The 25,798-nt window shown below is 39.2% G+C and overlaps 1 protein-coding gene across 1 annotated transcript; it reads right to left on the bottom strand.

Annotated features, from left to right (window-relative positions):
* Positions 1–3: 3 nt before the first annotated feature.
* LOC137296863 (receptor-type tyrosine-protein phosphatase epsilon-like) lies at positions 4–21,388 on the bottom strand. Its single transcript, XM_067828740.1, has 24 exons — positions 21,180–21,388; positions 20,569–20,706; positions 13,150–13,287; positions 12,822–12,962; positions 11,645–11,785; positions 9,198–9,344; positions 8,097–8,196; positions 7,769–7,839; positions 7,368–7,600; positions 6,869–6,956; positions 6,449–6,510; positions 6,149–6,191; positions 5,491–5,588; positions 5,246–5,371; positions 5,004–5,143; positions 4,643–4,778; positions 4,255–4,401; positions 4,004–4,103; positions 3,583–3,656; positions 3,260–3,382; positions 2,958–3,089; positions 1,981–2,117; positions 1,417–1,552; positions 4–1,165 (listed from the first exon to the last, which is right to left on the bottom strand). The coding sequence occupies exons 1-24, from the start codon at positions 21,343–21,345 to the stop codon at positions 1,094–1,096; spliced, it is 2,889 nt and encodes a 962-aa protein (XP_067684841.1). The 5' UTR covers positions 21,346–21,388; the 3' UTR covers positions 4–1,093.
* Between the last annotated feature and the right edge of the window lie 4,410 nt (positions 21,389–25,798).

Genomic DNA, 25,798 nt, shown 5'->3' with positions numbered 1-25,798 from the left:
GTGTTTATTAGAAGCTATCAGCAGTGAACTGTAAGCAGCAAAGCAATATACGTTGACACTTAAGCAATAGAAATTTACACAAATTGTATAACCCAGAAACTATGAAGTAAAGAAACAGACAAAACCATGTGATTATATATTGTCGGTGTAAAAGAATACCTACTCTTACTACAGAGTAAAAGTGAATACAATTAAATTTAGAATTAGTTCAAATTGATTACAATTAGTCTTCAGTAACCCATGCTTGTGGTAAGAGGCGGTTAAAGGCGTAAACTCACCTAGACACTGACTATATTCAAGAACATATTCCATTTTGGTGTAGATGACAAACAACGATTCAAATTTGATGCATTCTTCACAATAAAATAGTCATTCATTAAAAAGTATTAAGTACTAAAATGTTGATTTAGGTTACCCTATTTCACAACTTCGACAAACGTGCATACACACCTAGTTGCAGGTACAGCAACGTGCAGTAAACTTGGACAAAGTGCTGTGACTATGTGCCCTAGTCCACCCAGCTGTCAAATGGGTACCTCGTTAGGGTGAGAGAGCCTCAATAAACCCGGTGCGCCTAGTGGAAGCAAGAGTTGTATACTCCCCAAGGAGTTGAGACTGAAATACGATGTCCTGTTGAGATTGACATCCAGTGATCGAGGGAAAAATACCAGCGCATTGCGCATGCACTAGTGCATGGATGTGTGCGCTATTTAAATATCCTATCTATCTATCTATCTATCTATCTGTCTGTCTGTCTGTCTGTCTGTCTGTTCGTCCGTCCGTCCGTCCGTCCGTCTGTCTATCTATCTATCTATCTATCTATCTATCTTTGTAATGACATAAATTCCTGAGCATTCTAAGCATCGAAAATACACCCAGTGGATATAAGGTGGCAATGGTAATGAATTTACAAGTTTTAAATGTTGATGTACATTGGTTTCAGTCGTACAAATTCAGTTTCGAGTCCGAGAAAGTTTTTTCGAATATATGCTTTATCAAGACACAACAAGCAAGAACGTTTCTCAAATTAGGAATATTTCGGACATTATCTGTGGACCATATCTGACCACAGTACTTGGTTGCTATTTCTTTATCACATATTAGCATAGACGTTTGAAGTACGGTTACATTCCTTCGCCATTTTGTAGCAAAACCTGAACTGATCCTGCAAGAGACAAAAAGAAATGTCCACTGATTACGATATAAAAAATATCAGAAAGATCAATATCTACCATATATCAGTGAATACATATATGTTTTACACATTTAACAATGCTTTCCGCACCTTTCAGACGTAAACTTAGACTAAATGCATGACAGGTTAAAGGTTAGGGTTAAATCTATTACAACGTGAACAACCAAACCGTTATTGTTTTTGGTTACTTGCTTGGAAAACGAAACTGCCTTAGAACTCACATAGGACTGTATAAACTGTGGTCTGATACGCTGTAGTTCCCTGATGGTGAGGAAGATGTCCACTTCTCTGTCCAGCCTCAGTCTGCTGATGATGTTCAGGACACTGCAGAACACGCCGCTTACGTTGGCACCGTCACTGATTCATAGAAATGCATGACTACATATGCAATCTGTATATCACTCAAGCATCAGCGTCTCTGGATGTCATCTACACGCGTTTCAGTTTGTAAATGAATTGTTTCAATCATAAATTACTTGTTTTGAAATAGATATAACCGTCCATATGAAATGTTCATTTGGTATTGGCGTTGTACAGGTTTCAATTTGAACATGCTTTGTCATACATTACAGGTAACATATTATTTATATGAATCATTTCTATACTAAGCATCGTCAAGACGTCGTGAAATCCTTCTACAAACCACGACACTTCCGCCATTTATTATTTATAATGTAATATTGCCAACGTGCGGCGTTGAACAATAAACAACGCCTTCACATGGTTCTTACCTTTGGTTTTCGTTTCATATTTGGTTGATTGTAAAGAAAAAACAAAGAACATACTGGCAGTGAATGAGGATCTGCTGGTCACCAGAGCTGATGATACTCTCCACCTCGTTGACCAGCTCCAGCATTGATGAAGTGTTGGAGATCAAGCTTGGTGATCGGATGTGGAAAATTGTGACTGACAGCTCACTGTCCTGTAGAGAATTGAAACACGCCCAAAATTCTTATGATCAGCAGATCTCCAGTGTACACAATGTGCCTACGTATGTTTCACGATTTATCACAATTCACAGTTTTCTCAATACTAGTCATGCTTTCACAGTTTTTCAGTTTCAACCTTTTATTTGAAACAATATCACTAAAGGACTTGCCGTCGTGATAAACTGAGGTACTAATCATGTACGCTTGTTTCTCACGGGCAGGGCATCTCTACTAAACAGCACTTCTTCAGGGTCACGAACCAAGCATTCGGTTTCCAATCCAATTCTAATCAAATTGTCAGTACATAATGACAGATCTTCTGTCGAGATTAGTAAGAGTTGTTATAGTCAGTGAGTGAGTGAATGAGTTAGTATTCAACGCCACATCGGCGATGTTTCAGCAATATCGTGATGAGTACAATTTTGACGTTGATAAAGAATATGTTTAGATTATAACACCTGTCGTCAAAGGACACAAAAGCAGCTAGACTATCGCAGTTAATATTACAACTAGTAAGTTACGTTAAAACAAAGGACACTTTTGGACAATTCAGCACAGTAAAAGCAGGCTATAGATCGGGAGCAACTGAAGGTGGAACAGTTGGTACATTTCAGCATAAGGTAAAGCCGGGTGTTACGGGTCATCCGATCACAGTTCACGTTAACCAATTACTTAATAGTAAGGAATGAAAGAGACGGCCTCCTTCCTGCATACAAGCGTTATCCTTTCTTATATAGAATGTGTGTGTATGTTTAATTTTTTAAATTAAATATGTCATCACTAAGAACCTACAGGCTAGTCAAAATCAACTGAAAATGAAGGAAAGAACCAACCTCCTTGTCATATACAAGCGTTAACTTCCTCTCGCTGTAGCATGTCCCATTCGATTTTGTTTCCTCGTGTATTACACTGAATGGTCCAATTTGTAATGTCTTGCTATCTCTGGGGTACACTTCTTCTGTCTCCTGGATTGAAATGAAATGCCCATGCATTTTGATGACAAAACGGGATAACAATAACATATTTCTTAGTGACAGTATATGGTCTGATCATGCTAGTATGTGAATCTTGAGAACAGATGCAAAATCCTTGTCATCATTCATATGCGTCTGTCTGTGAGTAAAAAACATTTCACCTGGGAGTCATCCAGACAGACGATTGTGAAGCAGTCATGGTCGTAGACCAATCTCCAGAAGTCTACCACAGTGTCTGGTAGAGGGGTCTGGGTGACTATCATGGTCGATGGTCGAAGGATGGACTGAAACATTTGAAGGTAATCATTTAGGTAGCTACACGTCCTCTGTCTGAATCACATAGTTATGTCATTCTGAAGTTTGGCAATATTTCTACCAATCTTTAGTTCCACAACATATGACAAAAGGAGGATTTAAATGATACAGCTTAACTGTCATTCATTCCTGATTTTGCGGTTTGACCTTACCGGCCTTACCAACTTACCGGCAGACACACTGCATTGATGTAGTCATTCCGACCCTCAACTCGGGTACACAGGTAGGCTCTGGACCTGTTTCCTACAACGAAGAATAACGTGATGCTGTATCATAATGAGTTCATTGCATCACATGAGGTGAGTTGATCATCTTGGCCATTGTGCCAATACACAAAAATCTCTGTAATGTGAAAATAAAAACAATATTTATTGTTATTTACTTCCAAATGAAATCGGTTTCGTTTGTACTGCATAGAGTGAGTAAATTTAATTTTATGCCTCACTAAGCAATATTCCAGCTATATGGCGGCAGTCTGTAAACAAACGACTCTGGACCAGACAGTCAAGTGATGAACAACATGATGATTGCACTGAAGTTGTGGTTTTATCACTTCAGCTTTACTGTACATTTTTTCAAGACGTTTATACCCGGGAGAATAAGCTGGTTTCTATTTTTGCTGGAGTTCTCTGGCAGCAGTGCTTGTGAGGTGACATCTTCTTCCAGACGTGATGTTTGTTGTTGGAGTAACTGAAGAAAACAAAGCAACCGTTACGCATATGTGTTTATCAAACATTGTTCACATCACGAATATTGTTTCATTGTTTCATAAGCAACATAGGAAAGAAAATAATCATCATTTCCAGGAAATGTTCCCTGGAAAGACGTCAAAGCCACTTACCTTAAACTGCTCTTTCAGCATATTCTCTTGGGACGTTGTTAACGTGTCGCCATCACCAAACGTTTTGTCAAACTCAGACGAGGTGTACAATGTTCTTCGACTATTGAAAGCCTCCATGACAACATCATGCACAAACTGGTACTGTCTCTGAATCGAACAAAACGTATATACAATCACAGCATTATTCACACTTCAAATATTAATCTTTGTACTCATAGCATATATTATATTCAGTATTAGGTCCGAACTTCAGACATCTTCTGATTCAATAATGAGAGCAGTCTACTGATATAAGGAGGAAAATAACTATACATGAAGTTGAGGACCGATTTGTACGTTGACTGCTGGAATCCAAGAAATTAGATACACTTCAGATTCAAGAACTCACAACTGTTTGAACCATGTTCATCCTGTTGAGTCTCATTTTGCCAACACACATGTAGACGTTGATGCTGTGTTTACTCTCAGCTTCATCCATCAAGTAGTCCAGGGCAATGAATGTACCTGTTCGGCCAACACCCGCGCTACAATACCATAAAGGAAAACACCCGTCAGTCAGAAATCCGTGTGAGTTGTTTTCGTTGAAAAATCAGTATAACCGCTCTCATGGTGCAACTTATCCATATCGTATTTGTACGACTGGTGAGGTGAATAGGTCCACAGGCCATTTCCATCTTTAGGCATTTTTTTTGCCCAGTAATTTGACCGATAGGACATTTACTCCGAACATGTGTAAACTTCTACGTTACCTGCAGTGCACCAGCATGGGTCCCCTCTGCTTGTGTCCTCGTTTGACCAGTCTCCAGAAGCTGACTAGGGCAGAAGCAGAAGGAACGTCATGGTCAGGCCAAGATGTGAAGTGGTAGTGCGTCACAGTTCTCTCGACACCCTGTAAACACCGGACTTACAAGTGTAACAGTATAAGTTGTCATACGTTCAGGTAGTCAAATGTGGTTTACGAAATACTTTGACTTCATGAATATTTACTTACCGAGTTTTCTACAAGAAACTTTGAGACTGTGTAGTCAGCCCTAGTTGACACATTTTTGTTAGTGACTTTACAGCTTCCGTAGGTTTTAGATTCACCTCCATCGGGCCAGTATTGTTCACACTTTTTCTGAAAACATACACAAATTATGTACTTTTAGGATAGAATAATTCTCGGTTGAATGTGATACGAAGCAGAATGTATTAATCTTTTTCCACAGCAATTTAATTACCCCTGACTGATCCTACCTTGTTCATCTCCATCAGCCTCGTCAGCATGACTATCTGTGTGACGTCCTCCTGCCACACCATCCGCCAGAAGTCAGGGACTGTACCCGGCTTGGGTCCTTGGTGCAAACAATACGTATTACACACTGCTCCCCGAAGCAACATCTCACACTGTTCATCCGACATAATCAATCTATGAATACATTTATCATACATATATAACATATGTAGTTGCATATTGTAAACTAAAAGTCAGTGTGTTCTGTAATCTGACTGGTTGAAAACCATGATCAAATAGTATTAGATTTACGGAAACTGCAAGATTATTCACTGCGGATTGAAACGTAGAAACGTCGCAAACAAATGATTTGTTGTGTCATCAACAGTGGTGACGTCATTCAAATCGTATTGTGACGTAAAGTTAGAATGACGTCACAAGTGAGCAACTCCAGCTGCTACCATGGGAACCAGCTGTAACGGCCAGCTGAAGACACTTCACTGCTATACCCGTACTCGATGTAAACGAGTGCAGAGAGTAAAACCCTTTGGTTTACTTTTTTGTTGACAATGTCGATAAACATCACGTGTTGGCCAGTTTCCGGGTATGATTGAGCATTTGAAGCAAGGGAATATTTCAGGAAACTAGTCAACAGATGGTGTTTATCTCCTTAGTGCCTACCTTGTGTTGCTATGTACTGTGCATCATCATCATCATCATATCCCTGCGATAAAATACACAGTGCTGATACCAGTAACTAGAACATGTGACCGTATGAAAATGATATGGATGTGATATTTATCTAAGTTATACAAAACAGTTAAGCTGAAGGTAAACACTACTCCATTTATTAATTGATCTCAACTTTGATGTTAAAGATGATCAGATAAAAAAGATATATTGGATAGTTGGTACCAATATTTTCCTTATTGCTATTTCGCCATTGTGTTGAAGTAGTTAACAAAGATTTATCCAACTCACCGCGATATAATTAGCATTAATGTAGTCCTCTCCATTCGCTAGCACTACCCTCGAAGCATCATCTGATATAAAAATATAAACGTTATGGGAATATGACATGACCTATGACTTTCTAAGATGTCGTATTTGGTGAAGTGAGATCATTTGTCTCAAGAGGGCATAAACTTTGATGAGAGTATTGGTTTTATGACTCCATATCCGACTGGTATGTGTTCACGCAAGCGTCACCATAGTACGGGAATGTTTCAAGGGAATAGGTTATATACGTAACTTATTACTTTATGACCAAATTTCAAACAAGAATCAAACAAAAATTTGTTTGGATCAATTAGCCCAGTTTTAATTAATGTCTTCATTAAGGAAAATAATCTATCCTAGAAAACTTATTTATCGTGTTAGAAATGTCATCAGTGTACTTACATGCATACAGAGCAAGGAAACGATTCTTTGGTATGTTCTCAGGTTTGATTGCGGCTACATGCGGATGTCGTGCACCATATGGGATTGTCTGTGGCACATATGGGTATATATATGTAGTACAAGATAATTCAGGGGACATGCACAAAGAACGGATTCACACTCGGAATGACACATTGTACCGTGCTGTTTACTGTATATGTCTTGTTGTTTCCGTTTTCTGGGGGAATACAGCCACACATTGCAGTGTTTCCTACATCTATCTGGACGGCACAGAATAAGAGAAAATTTCAGTCCAATGGAGAAAGCGATCGGACGACCCATTTGTAGAAACTATTGATACATGACTCCCAGCTGTACTGGTACGCAGCCTTGTTGTTAAAATAAAAAGTTTAAATAAAGAAAATTGCTAACGAATTCTTAAGAAGCACATTTGAATCCTGGTTTCGTGTAAGTACGTCATCCATATTTGCATGTGAAAATAATATATTGACATACAAACCTGAAATTCGCTTTGAAATGATCCCTTTTCCTTCTTCTCAGATATACACTCTTTCAGGTTACCCAGTCGAATGTGAGGTGGCACCCAGTTGTAGTAGGTGGCGTCAGCATCGTTGTCTCTGTCAACTTCAGTCTCGACCAAAAACACAGCATCCTCATCTTCCTCCACTTCAGGTGGTGGCTGCGGGGCAGGTTTACTAGATGATGGCTTATCTGAAAGGTGTCTATGGCTTTCTGGAAAAAGGTGTGAATGTGAAAGCAATAAAAGCATAGCGTTTTTCGTTAAATAATAATAATTACATAATGGATATGTCATCTCGGTTATCGAATAACAACAGCAATAAATAAACATACCAAAGCATGTTTCTCCAAACACAACCAAAGGTGGTTAGCTTGCTTTACCTCTATTTTCTGTCTTGGGAATTTCGTCCAGTTGAACGGGGTCGCTCTCGTTTTCGTCTTTCCGTTTTCTTCTGCGAAAAAAGATTTTATTAACCCTAGTGCGGGTTAGATTACCAAATGTGTATGTGATATTAGGAATATACACATTCCGAAAACATTTGAACAGCATACAGAATTAACTAATACCCAACATACATGTTATTTCAGTGAATACACTGTTCCTTGATCAAAACAACTGCAAACACAAAGAACGATTATTCGGCATAAGATCTTATTTCTAGCAATCCATGAGCGTCAGAAGACTTCATGAATGTTATTGAGCAGTTACCGTTTCCTGAAAATGAGAATGGCCACGATAACTGCTATTACTACCACAGCTGCAATGACGCCTCCAACGATTCCGGCTGGGGACCCTTCATCAGGAAGACCTTTCAAGAACAAGGAGTAATCGTTAAACAATATATTGTACCACACTGTAAGTTCATAACGAATGATCTACGAACTGTTCTGAAAGTATAAAACCTCAAACTAAAATACTGCAAGAAGGCGAAATTAAAGCTGCATAGGCATAAGGCGTCAGGTTATAACAGTAAAGACAAGAGACGGAATGCCACTTTGTATTTCATACGTATCGTCATTTGCTGTTATGTGCAAAGACCTGCAGATAATATATATTTAAGTATGTTTATATGACAGTAAGAAAGACAAGTGCAGAATCAAGCATGAATATGTACGCAAATGAACCGCGTTTTCAGCTGACATTGACTATGGGCGTCTTGTGATAGTAGTTTAGATCGCATACGCACTTTAAGCTAAATGTATGAAATATATTTGAAAGGGGTGGGAGTGGGAAGCCAAAACCACAGCTCCTATCACAGAATGTCTAAATTCCTAAACAAAACCAAACATTAACCAAACAATACGATGATTGATTGACATTAGCAATAACCTTTACCCGATGTCATTTCCTATGGTGATATACTATCTAATATCTTCTGTGTATATTTGTTTTAAAAAGCAGTTAAAAAGTTTGTCTACATAGTATAAAGTTTTCAGTAGCTTTTGTCCGCTTGCTCATTGGTACAATAAAAACCACTTATATCAGTGGACAGATAAAATGTAAACAAATTCCCAGTCCATATATGGTTTGACCATTCAGTCTTCCTCTCCGCAAGTATTAGTCGAATCATATTTCATATTACATACAACATTTAGAACTCCGTGCCGAGAGTGTTGTTGTTGCCTCCTGTCAAAATATTAGTTTCGTATGCCAAATCTCACTTTGACCTGGCATTTGCAAAAATATACTTGATAACAGCGGAAGTTTTACCTTGAGATAGTAAACATAGTAGAATACCCATATATGAAAACATGTTGTCAAATACACACTGTAAATATTTATCTTAACTTTCAAAATTTCATTACGTACGTTGTACACATAACATTGTGTCATCATTCATCCATCCTGCTGCACATCCATTTGGACAGGTTCCATTTGTTTTTGCACAGATGGCACCATCTAGACAGTTTCCACAGAGAACGGCGCAGTTATTACCGTGGGATCCATTTGGACATGCTGAAAATGTTATGTGGTAACAATATCAACTTGTGTACAGAAGGAATACGATTAGATTTCAAGATCGACTTCTTTGATAGTCCCTGATAGGCCATGTGGATCTAATTCTGGATTCTAATATTTATATTGTCCGCACGTGTTACGTTAAGTGGATATTCGAAATGACGTATTCTCTTGCGTAGACGTTATATACACCTGGAAATTAATCAAGCAACACCCCAATTTTTTCTATTGGAGCAACTTTGAAGTGTTCTGACAATCAAAATATGCCGGGTTGATATAGTTTGACACTTTTTTATTCAACAGACGATCTCTGACAAACAACTTAAAGGGAAAAAGTATCAAGACTTTGCTTTATTGCAACGAAATCCAAATTCTTAAAACTGTCTTAAATTCATGAAAAAATGGACACAATTTACTATTCATCCACAGACGTTGTTGTCAGGTGTATTAACACAAATGTCACATGGAAAGAAAGAACAGTCATCTGAGAGTCTGCACACCGACTTTCATCAATATCTAGTGTGTCCTCCCTGCGCACGCACCACCGATTCCAGACGCCTCCTCATTCCTTGGATGAGTCTCCGGATCTGATTCTGGGGGATCCTGTTCCACTCCTCATGCAGGGCAGCCGTCAATTCGTTGAGATTATGGACTGGTGGGTCTCTCTGCCTCACACGACGGCCAATAAAGTCCCACAAATGTTCAATGGGGTTGAGGTCAGGGCTCATGGCAGGCCATGGAATTCTGTCAATTGCATTTTGCCGCAAAAAATCATTTACAGCATGCGCCCTGTGAGGTCTAGCATTGTCGTCCGTAAATATGGGTCTCGTTGCCAGAGGATGGTTCTCAAAATGAGGTACCACAGCCCTGTCAAGAACCTCCTGTTGGTAACGAACACCGTTAAGGTTGCCACGGATGGTAATGATATCCAACTTGCAGTTCATGGAAATGCACCCCCATACCATAACGGAACCTCCCCCAAAGGCCACAGTCTCCTGGATGTTCCGTGGAGCCATTGCTGTGTTCCTCTGCCTCCAGACCCGAGTACGACCGTCCACCATGTGCAGCAAGAACCGGCTCTCATCTGAGAAATGGACCTTCCTCCAAGAGGCAATGTTCCAGTGCAAACGGTCATTACACCAGGCCAGTCGGGCTGCCTTATGGGCTGGAGACAGTCTGGGTCGCTTGATTGGCCTCCTTGCCCGGTATCCTGCAGCTTTCAGACGATTCCGAACAGTCCTGTTCGAGATGGGTCTCCCTGGAAGCCACTCCTGTCTCAACCGAGAGCTCGAGTCGAAGGACCTGCGCCGTACAAGTCTCAGTAAAGCTCTGTCCTCCCGGACTGTGGTCTTCCTGGGTCTTCCTGGTCTAGGCAGGTCTTTAACTTCATTAGTGGCCCGGTATTTTTTCAAAAGTTTTGAAATTATGGAATGATGTCGTCCGATTTGAGTCCCGATTTGTCTTAGAGACATACCAGCATTCCTCATGCCGATTATTTGCCAACGAGTGGCCTCTGATAATTTCCTACGTGCCATGACATTGAAATGAATGAAAAACCGAATGCAATCGACAACCTGCGCTTGTAAACACCCCAGGGAAAAAGTGCATTTTTCGAAAGTTGAGGTTAAAGCAATGCACGTGCGCTGTGCAAGCTTCACGCGCGTCATATCAACCCATGAAAAGCTCATGCTGTATGTCAATACATCAAAATTGAATAATCAATCATCAAAATTACTTCGTTAAACTTTGTTAAGTTTTTATGTGTCTTTGAATTTGGTGTTGCTTAATTAATTTCCATATGTATATATGTCGATGAATAGTTTTGTTATGTGATAAGGTGAACGTATTGGTACTGAACACTAGTAAAGATGAAATATAGGTATATTAATAAAAACTACTACTAGAGTAGATTCATTACTTACGTTGAAGACATAACGCTTTTGCATTATAATTTGCTAATTATGTATTATTTTCGTGTGGATATGTACTGATTTACTGATAAGCTTGATTTGAGTCAAATTTTGTAATGACGTATACAGTTTCAACTCGTAACACAGTCTCAGAAAGAGATGTGACTCTCTCTATATATATAACATATATGATATCATGATCACACGTCATTCACCTATCCTGCTGCACACACCCTGGACAGGACAGCTCACACAAACAAATAGTACATAGTTATTTAGCTTATGTCGTATAGAGTAGCATCATAACTTACGCTGGAGACACAACACTGAGTTGGACATGTTCTGTTTGTCGTATCATTAGATGCATATACCCTCAGACATATTCACCTTGATGACATTTGTCGTCATTAACCCATCCTGCTGCACATCCGTCAGGGCATGTCCCCGTGGCCTTATCGCAGCTGACGCCATACATACAGTTTCCACACTCGGAGGAGCAGTTAATACCATATGAACCATTGTTGCATGCTGCATAAACAAAGGCGGATATAGAGAATACTGCACGATATTTGAATGTATTAAACTGACAAAATAGCATATTTTTGCAATTGTATGGTTTCCCACCGAAACTGGTTTCAGAAAGACGTTGCAGAAGAATGTTCTACTGTTGTCCACGTCACACTGTGGTATAATGACGTCACTACGTCTGCCGATCGAAAAACCGGAGTAACGATTCATGTCAGTGGTCATCGCCTCGTACAGCCTTCTACTCTAAACTACTCTTTTGCACCCCGTTTCTTCGTTTGCAGTTGCTTCATTCAGCTAACATCAGTGGGTTTTTTGACGGATATAGAGTTTCAGTTCGATTCACAATTAAACAGCGACACGGCAATGTTCACAATGTTTGCATATAAGTTGTAGAATGAATGGATTCACGTGTTTGCTATGAATGGAAAAATAGGTCAGTCACAACGTAACTGAGAGTTCATTGGTTATCCAATCAAATCGTTAGAATCTCAGGTCAAGTTGTGACGAACAGGATTAGTATGCAACTACCAACTCGTTGACCACGTGGGTAATATGAATCAATATCACACAATATTGAATGAATATGTTGACTTTACAAATACGTGTTGCTTTTGAGTATGTTAACAATATTATTGCACCACCTGATATCCATTTCATATGATTGCGACTCATGTTTAAGACACATCCAAAAGATATAATTGCCTTTCACAGATGTCAGTTTCCACATTCGGAGGTACAGTCGCTGCTATAGAGACCATCTGACTTGGTGAATAGCTACCAGCCAGAAGACAAACATGACCTTCTTTCTGCACCATTCATTCATAAGATGACATCAGCACTCACTTTGTTTGTGCCGCCATTCAACCATTATGCCGTACATCCGTGTGTGGACATGTTCCATTTTCCTTAACACGACTGTCACCAATTACGTAATTTCCACGCTTGTACGTTTGACACACTGCCTATATATTAAAGGCGTATATGAGTTTTGACAAGAAATATACACAAACTCGTGAACATCAACATCGTGACTCACGTTGCAGACAAAAGGTATCATTTATCCATCCTGGCACACATCCGTTGGAACAGATTCCGTTTGTCTTGTCACAGTTGGGACCACCCAGACAGTTTCCACACTGTAAGGAACAGTTAGTGCCATAGGAACCATCTGGACATGCTGCAAACACATGAACATAATGAACGCACGCCGTAATCACTTACCCCATCCAATATACATTTATCATCATATACTAGTCAATTTATGTCATCGTACCTAGTCACTGACACTGTAGACAAATATCCTCTTTGTGTAAACGTATTTATACGAACTTTCACTTTTCATACTTAGATTCATACAAACCTACCCTGCATACATGTACCGTTCATCCACCCTGCTTCACATCCTCCAGGACAGGTTCCGTTTGTCTTGTCACAGACGTCCTCACTGAGGCAGTTGCCGCACTTGGAGGAACAGTTGTTACCATATGTACCATTAGGACACACTGCACAAAGAAACGTACAATCTAACACAGTTTCGTAATCAGATATCGTCATCTGCAAGCTGACAAACATGACCTTCTTTCCTGCACCTTTCAGTCATATGATGGCATCAACACTCACATTGGTCCCTTGAGTTTTTGTCTCCATTCAACCATTATAACACGCTCCGTGAAGAAAGATGTCAAGAATGGAGTTAAGGAAGGTAAGAATAACCAAAAATAGGTGTATGTAATAATCACATGAATCTTCTTAATACTTTATTTTACGCCATAATAAAGCTATGTCTCTATGTACACAAGGTAAATGAGCCGAGTTTCAATCTTCGTTTGTATCGTCTGCTAGCTGATGATGTTTGTCAACATTATATCACGTGACTTGTGACGTAGGATGTCGCTCGATTAAAAACTACGGACACATTATTAGAACCATCCGTATCCAGTTGTCAGTAAAGTTAAACAATTTCTCACACGTTTCCCCTGCATCCTTTCAGACAACTGTAACCGTGCGTGGTCCGCTTAGATCAAATTAAACCACAGATGACCTATACACTGCTTATCGACTGGTGGTAGAAGAAACTGTGTCCGAACAGCAGCTAGGTGGGGGCTCCGGTTTCTACTCCTACGGATCTTTTGTGAGTGAGTGAGGTAATATTTAACGTCACATCGGCAATATCCCAGCCATATAGTGACGAGAACATTTAATACTGAAGTGAAGTATATGCCTATTATAAAACCTGTCAACGAAGGACAGTAAAACAAATAGAATATCACAAATGAGAATATAAAACTAGTAACTATACCTAAAACAATTTATCTATAGAGGACAATACAAGATAAAAATGGGCTATAGATTGCTAACAGTGAGTGAGTGAGTTAATACTTAACGTCACATCGGCAATATCTCAACCATATCGTGACGAGAACATTCAACAATGAAAAAGAGCATATATACATTATGAAAACCCGTCAACGAAGGACAGTAAAACAACTAGAATATCACAGTTTCAATTAAAACTAGCATGGAAAGTTAAAACTAATAGCACTATTTAGACAATACAATACAAAAACAGACTATACATCGCCAACAACAGAAGGTAGATCACCACACTAGGAACCGTGGGGACTTACAGTACTTTTGCTACCTACATGGACCCTAGTTGGATTTACACCATCCCTTCAGCTGACGCAATTGTACGAAAAGTTAGCCGAAATTAAAATCACATGAATACTACGATTAAAATCCTGGTAGACTTAAATTTATTGTGAATGTTTGTGGACTTACGTACCCTCTCAGGAGGACAATAATTTTACAATACTTCAACCCCCTTTGAGGATACAGCCACCAACAATTCAAGTTACTAATCCAAACTACCAATCATTAAAATACATCTATTTACACAACATAATATTCAAAATTCAATCACAAACTCAATTTCTTTTTAAAAACCAATAATTAAATGTGAATTAATGCTGGTAAAAAGACCCTTCATTGTTTTAACTGTAAAATACTTATCCCTTGTGATGGAGAATTCAACACAGTCAAGCAGGATATGCTTGACCGTGACTCTCTCATCACAAGGGATACAAAACGGAGGATCCTCACCTTTCAAAAGGTGCACATGAGTGTGTCTAGTATGGCCAATACGACATCGTCTAAAAATAACCTCTTCAAATCTGGACTGACAACCCAATATACGGTTTTATTTCATGTAATTTATTTGCCTACTTGGGTGTCCCACTTTTTCTGCATCAGATCACGGATGTAGGTTCTAATGCTAGCTTTATAATCAGAGTATGGAATAAGAAGTGGTGTCACAGATTTGTTGAGTGCTGCCTTGGCAGCAAGATCGGCCATTGCGTTACCGGAAATACCTACGTGGCTGGGTAACCAACAAAAGACGATGTCGTATTGGCTAGTAGCAAGATTATTATACAATTCAATAATTTCAATTAAAAGTGGATGTTTACAAGAGATGTTTTAATAGCCTGATGGCAAGAAAGAGAGTCTGAATAGATTATATATTGTTTACGTTTAGGGTGTCTTTGAATATATTTAAGAGCTGTTAGTATGGCGTTAGGTTCTGCTGTAAAATAGAACTGTTGTCTGGTAATCTAGAAGATATTGTTCTGGATCCAATGACAGTGGCACAAGCCACAGCGCCACCGTTCTTGGACCCATCTGTAAATAAGGGTTTGTAATTGCTATATTTATGTTTTAATTGATGATATTCTTGTTTATATTGTATGTCATTTGTTTCTGATTTTTTAAATGATGTTCATGTTAGACATAACCAATTGCAAAGGAGGAGAAGAAAGAAGACGGGAAGGAGCTATGTTTTCCAGCTTAATGCTGGCAGCAGAAATAAGTGGTTTTATTCTTAAACCAAGAGGCGGAACAAGAGAAGATTTGTTATTGTATAAATCGTCATACAGAGGATTGAAGACACAGTTATATGCAGGGTTTGACTCATTTGAATATAGCTTTGTTACATACTGTAAAGCTAATTTTATACGTCGCTGCTCAAGAGATGGTTCATCAGCCTCGACATACAGGCTGTCAACAGGTGAAGTTCTAAAGGAGCCAAGACAAAGTCTTAGACCTTGATGATGGACTGAATCTAATAGTTTTAAGTTGCTTTTGCAGGCTCCACCATAGACAATGGAGCCATAGTCAAGTTTTGAACGCACAAGAGATCGATATAGATGGAGAAGGGTAGCTTGATCCCCTCCCCATTTAGAATTTGAAACCACTTTCAACAGATCAAGTGCTTTCAGGCATTTAGTTTTAAGTGATTTAATATGTGGTAAAAACGTTAAATGTGAATCAAAGATAAGACCCAAGAACTTGGCTTCCTTCACAACTTTAATGGCCGTCCCATCTAGAGATAGTTCAGGGTCTTTATGTGGTTTGTATTTTCGACAAAAATGTATGCAGTTAGTTTTCGATTTAGAAAATTTAAAGCCGTTTTCAAGACACCATTTATTAATCTTGTTTAAACACAACTGCAATTGCCGTTCAATGGTATGCATATTTTTACCACGACAAGAAATATTAAAATCATCCACAAATAACGATCCATCAATTGAATCGTTTACAACTTTAGATGAACTGTTGATCTTGATGCTAAAAAGAGTGACAGACAAAATACTGCCTTGTGGAACACCCTAATCCTGATTGTAATGATCAGACAGGGTAGAACCCACACGGACCTGGAATTGTCTGTTATTTAAAAAATTGACTATAAATTCAGGCAAACGACCTCGCAAACCGAAGTCATGTAAATCTCGTAAAATGCCATATTTCCAAGTAGTGTCATATGCTTTTTCAAGATCAAAAAGGATAGACACAGTGTGTTGCTTGTTAATTAATGCGTTTTTTACAAATGATTCCAAACGAACTAAGTGATCGACTGTACTTCTGTGTTTCCGGAAACCACATTGTATATCGGTGATAAGGTTATCAGTTTCCAAATACCAAACAAGTCGATTATTTATCATGCGTTCCATGGTCTTGCAAAACAGCTTGTCAATGAAATCGGACGATAATTGGACTGATCCGTATGATCACGTCCAGGTTTAGGTATGGGTACTACTATGGCGTCACGCCATGATGGAGCAAAGTTACCCAATGTCCAAATATCATCAAAAATATTTAGTAGAGTTTCTAGGCAGGATTCAGGTAAGTTCTGGTAAGAGTTGATAATGTATGTTATCACCTCCTGTAGCTGTATCATGAGCTTGATCAAGAACAGTATGGAGTTCATGAATAGAAAAAAATTCATTATAATCTTCCCCATTATCTGAGTTGAAATTAATAGTTTTCTTTTCTTGTTGGTTTTGATACTGCTGGAATTTAGGTAAATAGTTAGAAGAGGAAGAGTGTTTAGCAAGCGATATCTGATTTATCGGTAAGTACTTGATCTCCATGTTTAAGATGATGGACCGTAGATTTAGTACCTTTACCATGTTCCATATCTTGGACACAGGTGTCCGAGAGTTTATTTTGGGTACATAATTTTGCCAAGACTGGCGTTTGTTCTGTTTGAATGTACGCTTTGCTTTAGCATTTAAAATTATAAATTTATTTAAATCATGCACCACAGGATGGCGACGGAAATAATGTTCTGCTTTTTTCCTTGCCTTCCTAGCTTGTTTGCAGTCATCGTTGAACCATGGTTTTCGAATATGTGGAACTGCAGAGGACTTTGGTATACACTCATCAGCTATGGAATTCCGTTCATCAGAAAAGCATTTAATAGAATCAGGAACGTCAATAAAACGTTCAGGATTAAGATTTTCAGCACAAATTGTTTCATATAAAGCCCAGTTAGCCTTTTTAAAATTTCGTCTTGATGATGGAGGAACATCAGATGGAGTTACAGCTTTTAATATAGTAGGAAAATGGTCACTTCCACAGAGGTCATCGTGGACTGACCATTCGAATTCACTAAGTAGTTCTGAATTTGTGAGTGACAAGTCGAGAGCAGAATAAGTCCCTGTCCCGGGGTGTAAATATGTGTTGGAACCATCATTATAAATACATAAATCGTTGTCAGAACAAAAGTCCTCCAACAACTTACCTTTAGTGTTTGTAGTTACACTACCCCAGAGTGGGTTGTGGCCATATAAATCTCCCATTATAATACAGGGCTTCGGGAGTTGGTCATATAAGGCTTGAAAATCAGTTTTGGCAAACGTCGAAGACGGTGAAATATAGAGCATAGAAATATAGAGCATAGCGTAAACGCTACATGTAAAGTAATTCTCACAGCAACAGCCTGCATATTAGTATTAAGTGGAACAGGTCTTTGAATAACGTTTTGTCTGACTAGAATGGATGACACGCCAGTGGCTCTATCACCCGGAGGTGAAAAAGTATGATATGCATTAAAATGACGAAGGTCAAATATATCTGTTTGTTTTAAATATGTCTCTTGGAGACATATCGCCGAAGGTGTAAAATGTTGGACTAATAGCTGTATTTCATGTAAATTAGTCCTCAATCCTCGGCAGTTCCACTGTACAATATTATTGCAATAAACTATCTTCTGGGAGGATTTGTTGGGGATCTACCCCGCCCTCTTTTGGAGGGCGACAAGCTATGTGCCCTAGAAAGGACGTTTCCAGAAACGTCCGTCTTCAAGTGACCCATATTTATTAAACAACTGAATTTTGTTCTGTGACCCTTTCGGGGCTCTGCCACTTAGTTGTTTCAAAGGATCTGGCCTTTTAGATTTAGTTTTAACGGTTTCCGAAGCTTTTGGAGTTGACTGAGAAGATGCCTCATGATCAGAGGATGCTAGTGATTGGATTTGAAACGAATGTGACTCTGGCGTTCGAGTAGATGAAGAAGGTGAAGGTGAAGAAATCAGAGGAGCTTCTGATGTAATCCACGTCAAGTCAGTTTGACAGCTTGTGGTTGATTTTGTTATACTTGCTTATGACGGTGTTTAAGTTATAGAACCATAGCTTTCTTTAGGTTCAGAACTTTGGACCAGTTTTTTGGCATCTGCAAAACTAATGTTTCGGGTGAATTTTAGTTTGTTGATCTCCATGTGATACTTCCAGACAGGACATTGTTTAGAAAAGGATGAATGGGCACCAGTGCAGTTTGTACATTTCTTAACGTTACTGTCACAATCTTCTGTTGTATGTGTCTTTTCACCACAGTGAGCACAAACAACAGACAATGTGCAGTTATTAACCCCATGGCCGAACTTTTGGCATTTGAAACATCGAAGAGGGTTTGGAATGTACATTTCAACGTTGATGATCCTGCTTTCAGTGATTTTGGAACATTTGGAGAAGAGAAAGAAAACAAAATTAAAATGTGCTTGTGTTGACAGTAGCATTATTTCTACGGGTTGTAAAACGTTTGACAAAAAGGACACCTTGCTCCTTCATCTCTGAGGCGATGTCAAGTTCTGACATGTCAGCAAACACACGTTCACGGTCCCTGACAAATACCTTTGCTCGTGTTAAGTGTTTTGTGAGCCGAGATCGTAACTGGAATGCCGACAAAAGATTTAGTGCTCACAAGATTGGTGGCTTGCTGCCTTTTTGCACACTCAACCAGAAGGGCACCGGAACGTAATCCTTCACCGACACAGGGCCGCAACCCACGGCAAACGGGTTGGTGGACCAAATGTCCCCCCGGGTCCACAACGGGGGTGTCGGGATCTTTTGTTGTTCAATTTCAGCGTAGATACTGGAAACTTGGGTCCCGTGCCGCTGTTTTCCTCGCAAGAAGAATCATTTCTAGTCAGTCATATCCGAGTTATTGAGGAGATTGGCTATGGTTATACCCGTCAGGACACCATTAATCTTGGTCAGTCACTGACATAGAGACTGAGGTCATCCCTTAAGTTTCCGATAGCTCTACAGATTCTTAGATAGATGGCCGGAACTTTAAGAACTTTAAGCGAGATCAAAGTTCACCCCTGGCTACTTTCAACATCGATGAAAAGGGAACACCACCCAAAATCGTCGCCGGGATACCTTGCAAACCAAAGACTGTGACATCTTTGAAATCACAAACGGTAACGATGATTGCCGCTGTTAACACAGCTGGTGGCAGTGTGCCTCTCACCTTACTTTGTACTTTCTGGTCATCGTATGAGAGATGACCTGTTGTCAGGAGCAATTTCTCAAATCAATTTCTTTTCTGACACTTTAAGGTTGGTTTCATTTGATATACCTTACAATTTATAATTTCGTCAAGAATTATGTAAATTTGTTTTCGAATGTTATCATCGGAAAACCTTATATCCAGAATGCAAGATACACGTATGCCCATGTGCAAGAGTAAATATTTCGTTTAATCTATATATTCCACTACGCAAAGGCTAATCAAGCGCAATCACTGTACTCTTAATCTTGGGTCTCTAGTCAGGTGTCCCCAATTGACAAATCATGGGGTAAAATTGGGAATAACACCGCGTTATTGTCTCATTTGCGACATGTGCATACTAAAGTTATGTCTGTCATTGTCTTATCACCTAACTAAACCAGCGAGATCCTAATGCCTTTAGATCAGTGTTCGGGTAAGTGACACCTCTCCACTATAAAGAAAGTGTAGTGTTAGTGCTTTCTCATTAGCATTTTAGCACTCAGATGTTATGTCTAAAGACCAGTGTCCTGCTGGTATTGATCATACTTGTGTCTTTCAGTTTTTAACACAGTATTCACAACATGCATGGCGTCAATTCACTGATATGCATATACAGAAATAATACCAATTTACCTGTTATGTGTGCGGTCCTTATACAAAGTTTCATGCCATACCTGTTTGGCAGTCGGTACCATTGTATCCGGGAAAACATCCACTAGAACAGTGACCGGTGATCTTGTCACACACATCAGTACTGTTAAGGCACCGGCACTGTTTGTCACATTCTTCAGAAAACCACCCGTTACTACAAACTGAACAGCATTGAACAATAGCCATCATTATTCCATAATATAGAAAAAAACTGCTATTGTTGTAAACATTTACTGGTAAAATAAGAGTGTGTAAAATAATAAAGTAAATAACTCCTGAAGATCCGGGGTAGAATAGGTCATCAGCAACCCATGCTCACCATAAGGGGCGACTATGATAGTCGTAAGAAGCGACTAACGGGATCAGGTGGTCAGGCTCGCTGACTTTGCTGACACAAGTCATCGGTTCCCAATTGCGCACATCGATGTTCATGCTATTGACCACATGATTGTCTGGTCCAGACTCGATTTTTACAGGCCGCCGCCACATTGCTGAAATATTGCTTAGTGCGGCATAAAACTAAACCCACTCCCTCACTCAGAATCTATACTTGGGGTTGAATTGTAAATTCTCTGTGTCACTATCAATTGATAAACATTCCCAATATCAACAATCAGCTACTTCGATAGCATACCAAATATCTGCACCTCACACAAGGTAAGGAATTTCTGTTGTCCAGGTATCCGTATAGTGACGTTGGTTCCTGTCAGAGGCTGGCGGCAGACGACGTTAGCTATAGGAGGAGGATGTTGAGTTGATGACCAGTTGTAGCACATCTGGTTGCCCACAAGTATCTCCATGCCGTTACTCCTCTTTTGAACTGTTTACAAATAGATGCAGAATGTGATGAGTAGTTATTGTTTTCTGTTAAATATTACATGGATATAGATCTCGATATGAAAGATCATCTACTCAAATTCTGTTGAACTCGTCTGGATAAGAACCTATGCCTTTAAATCCTTACGAATAATAACAAACGTGTACAGAATACAACATATTAAAAGAATCGCATGTGGCTGTTATTTAATATATAGTGAGTGAGTGAGTTAATATTTTACGTCACATCCGCAATATCTCAGCCATATCGTGACGAGAACATTTAAATGAAATGTATGCATGTGGAAAAATCTGTCAACGAAGGACAGTAAAACAACTGGAATATCACAATTTTAATTAAAAATAGTATGGAAAGTTAAAACTAGTATCACTATTTAGACAATACAAGATAAAAACAGACTATAGATCGCCAACAACAGAAGGTAGATCACCACACTAGGGACCATGGGGACTTACAGTACTTTTGCTACCTACAGAACACGAATACTACGATTAAAAACCTGGTAGACTTAAATTTACTGTGGATGTTTGTGGACTTACATACCCTCTCAGGAGGACAATAATTTTACAATATTTCAACCCCCTTTGACGGTACAGCCACCAACAATTCAAGTCACTAATTCAAACTACCAATCATTAAAATACATCTATTTACAGAAACATAATATTCAAAATTCAACCAAAAAATCAATTTCTTTTAAGAAACCTATAATAAAATGAGAATTAACGCTGGTTAAAAGATCCGTCATTGTTTTAACTGTAAAATACTTATCCCTTGTGATGGAGAATTCAACACAGTCAAGCAGAAGCATCACAGGGGATGCAAAATGGAGGATCCTCACCTTTCAACGGGTACGCATGAGTATATCTAGTGTGGCCAATACGACATCGTCGTAAATTAACCTCTTCAAATCTGGACTGACAACCCAATTGGGTATAACCAACTTGGGTGTCCCACTTCTTTTGCATCAGATCACGGATATAAGATCTAATGGCGGCTTTGTAATCACTGTAAGGAATAAGAAGTGGTGTCACAGATTTCTTGAGTGCTGCCTTGGCAGCAAGATCGGCCATTGTGTTACCAGAAATGCCTACGTGGCTTGGTAACCAACAGAAGACGATGTCGTATTGGCCAGTGGTAAGATTACTATACAATTCAGTAATATCAATTAAAAGTGGATGTTTACATGATAAATTTTTAATCGCCTGAAGACAAGAAAGAGAATCTGAATAGATTGTATATTGTTTATGTTTAGGGTGTCTTTGAATATATTTGAGAGCTGTTAATATGGCGTTAGCTTCAGCTGTAAAAATAGAATTATTATCTGGTAATCTAGAAGATATTGTTCTGGATCCAATGACAGTGGCACAAGCCGCTGCGCCACCATCCTTGAAGGATATATAATTGCTATATTTATCTTTTAGTTGATTATATTCTTGTTTATATTGTAATTCATTAGTTTCTGATTTTTTAAATGTGGTCAATGTTAGGTCTACTTGAGGCCTGACCAAATGCAAAGAAGGAGGAGAAGAAAGAAGACGGGAGGGAGCTATGTTTTCCTGCTCAATGCCGGCCGAAGAAAGAAAGGGTTTAATTCTGTGTCCTAGAGGAGGGACAAGAGAAGATTTTTATTGTATAAATCCTCGTAAAGGGGATTTAAAACACAGTTATAGGCAGGGTTTGATTCATTAGAGTATAATTTAGAAATGTACTGCAAAGCTAACTTAATACGGCGCTGCTCAAGAGATGGTTCATCAGCCTCCACATAGAGACTGTCAATAGGTTTCAGGTTTCTTTTGCAGGCTCCACCATATACGATAGAGCCATAATCAAGTTTTGAGCGGACGAGTGATCTATATAAGTGAAGGAGGGTAGTCTGATCCCCCCCCCCCCACCCCCTCTTTGAATTAGAAACGACCTTTAATAAATCGAATGCCTTCAGGAATTTGGCTTTTAGGGATTTAATATGGGGTAGAAAGGTCAAATGTGAATCAAATATGAGTCCCAAGAACTTAGCCTCCTTGACAACTTTGACAGGAGTGCCACTCAGAAATAGTTCTGGGTCTTTATGAGGTTTATATTTATGACAGAAGTGCATACATTTGGCTTTTGATTTTGAAAATTTGAAGCCGTTTTCAAGACACCATTTATTTATTTTGTTTAAACACAACTGTAGTTGCCGTTAAATAGTATGCATAGTTTTACCACGGCAAGAAATATTAAAATCATCCACAAATAACGATCCATCTATTAAATCGTCTAAAACTTTTGATAAACTATTGATCTTGATGCTAAAACGTGTAACAGACAAATACTGCCTTGTAGAACACCCTGGTCCTGATTGTAATGATCAGACAGGGTAGAACCCACGCGGACTTGAAATTGTCTGTTATTTAAAAACTTGGCTATGAATTGAGGTAAACGACCTGGCAACCCGAAATCATGTAAATCTCTTAAAATACCATATTTCAAGGTTGTGTCATATGCTTTCTCAAGATCAAAAAAGATAGACACAGCAAGCTGTTTATTAGTCAGTGCGTTTTTCACAAATGATTCTAAACGCACTAAGTGATCGACAGTACTTCTGTTCTTCCGGAAACCATACTGTATATCTGTGATAAGGTTATTTGTTTCAAAGTACCAAACAAGTCGATTATTTATCATGCGCTCCATGGTCTTGCAAACACAGCTAGTTAATGAAATAGGTCGATAATTGAACTGATCCGTATGATCACGTCCAGGTTTAGGTATTGGTACTACTATAGCGTCACGCCATGAGGGATGAAAGTTACCCGATGTCCAAATATCATCAAAAATATTTAGACCATAGGATGGCGACGGAAATAATGTTCTGCTTTTTTCCTTGCCTTCCTAGCTTGTTTGCAGTCATTGGTAAACCATGGTTTTCGAATATGTGGAACTGCAGAGGACTTTGGTATACACTCATCAGCTATGGAATTCTGTTAATCAGAAAAGCATTTAATAGAATCAGGAACGTCAATAAAACGTTCAGGATTAAGATTTTCAGCACAAATTGTTTCATATAAAGCCCAGTTAGCCTTTTTAAAATTTCGTCTTGATGATGGAGGAACATCAGATGGAGTTACAGTTATAGTAGGAAAATGGTCACTTCCACAGAGGTCATCGTGGACTGACCATTCGAATTCATTAAGTAGTTCTGAATTTGTGAGTGACAAGTCGACAGCAGAATAAGTCCCTGTACCAGGGTGTAAATATGTGTTGGAACCATCATTATAAATACATAAATCATTGTCAGAACAAACATCCTCCAACAATTTACCTTTAGCGTTTGTAGTTACACTACCCCAGAGTGGGCTGTGCCCATTTAAATCTCCCATTATAATACAGGGCTTTGGGAGTTGGTCATATAGAGCTTGAAGATCAGTTTTGGCAAACATTGAAGACGGCGAAATATGAAGAGAGCATAGTGAGTGAGTGAGTGAGTTTAGTTTTACGTCGCACTCAGCAATTTTCCAGCTATATGGCGACGGTCTGTAAATAATCGAGTCTGGACCAGACAATCCAGTGATCAACAACATAAGCATAGATCTGCGCAATGGGGAACCGATGACATGTGTCAACCAAGTCAGCTAGTCTGACCACCCGATCCCATTAGTCGCCTCTTACGACAAGCATAGTCACCTTTTATGGCAAGCATGGGTTGCTGAAGGCCTATTCTACCCCGGGACCTTCACGGGTCGAAGAGAGCATAGCGTAAACGCTACATGTAAAGTAATTCTCACAGCAACAGCCTGCATATTAGTATTAAGCGAAACGGGGCTTTGAATAACAATGATACGCATTAAATTGCCGAAGGTCAAATATATCTGTTTGTTTTAAATATGTCTCTTGGAGACATAACGCTGAAGGTGTAAAATCTTGGACTAATAGCTGTAAAGTCATGTAAATTAGTCCTCAATCCTCGGCAGTTCCACTGTACAGTATTATTGGAATAAACTATCTCTTGGCGGGATTTATTGGGGATCTACCCCGCACTCTTTTGGAGGGCGACAAGCTATGTGCCCTAGAAAGGACGTTTTCAGAAACGTCCATGTCTTCAAGAGACAGGTATTTATTGATCAATTGAATTTTGTTCTGTGACCCTTTCGGAGCTCTGCCACTTTGTTGTTTTGAAGCATCAGGCTTTGGCTTCGGTTTACTTTTCACTGTTTGCTGACTATCAGCTGTCGACTGAAAGTTTGAGTGTGACTGAGATGATGATGATTTGTGATCAGAAGAAGACTTTGAGGTACTAGGAAGTGATTCCTCAGTCTGTGATGATATAGCAGGGTACACAAGCTGTGGAGAATCGCAATTTACCCAAGTCAAGGTAGTTTGACAGCCTGTGGTTGATGTTGTTTTAGAACTAGCTACTGTAGCATAACTTTCTGGAA

The sequence above is a fragment of the Haliotis asinina genome, chromosome 9, assembly GCF_037392515.1.
Source record: "Haliotis asinina isolate JCU_RB_2024 chromosome 9, JCU_Hal_asi_v2, whole genome shotgun sequence".
NCBI lineage: Eukaryota > Metazoa > Mollusca > Gastropoda > Lepetellida > Haliotidae > Haliotis > Haliotis asinina.
Note: the sequence above shows the minus strand (reverse complement) of the source record. Positions and strands in the feature narration are given on the sequence as shown.

What these genes read in the sequence shown, in the direction of transcription:
- LOC137296863 (XM_067828740.1), bottom strand. Translation starts at nt 21,345, where the DNA reads ATGGAGATACTTGTGGGCAACCAGATGTGCTACAACTGGTCATCAACT. An exon ending in CATTTCAAAGCGAATTTCAG is followed by an intron (nt 6,957 to 7,367) that starts GTTTGTATGTCA and finishes TATGTGCCACAG; the next exon opens with ACAATCCCATATGGTGCACG. An exon ending in CGCTTGTATATGACAAGGAG is followed by an intron (nt 2,118 to 2,957) that starts GTTGGTTCTTTC and finishes AATTCTCTACAG; the next exon opens with GACAGTGAGCTGTCAGTCAC.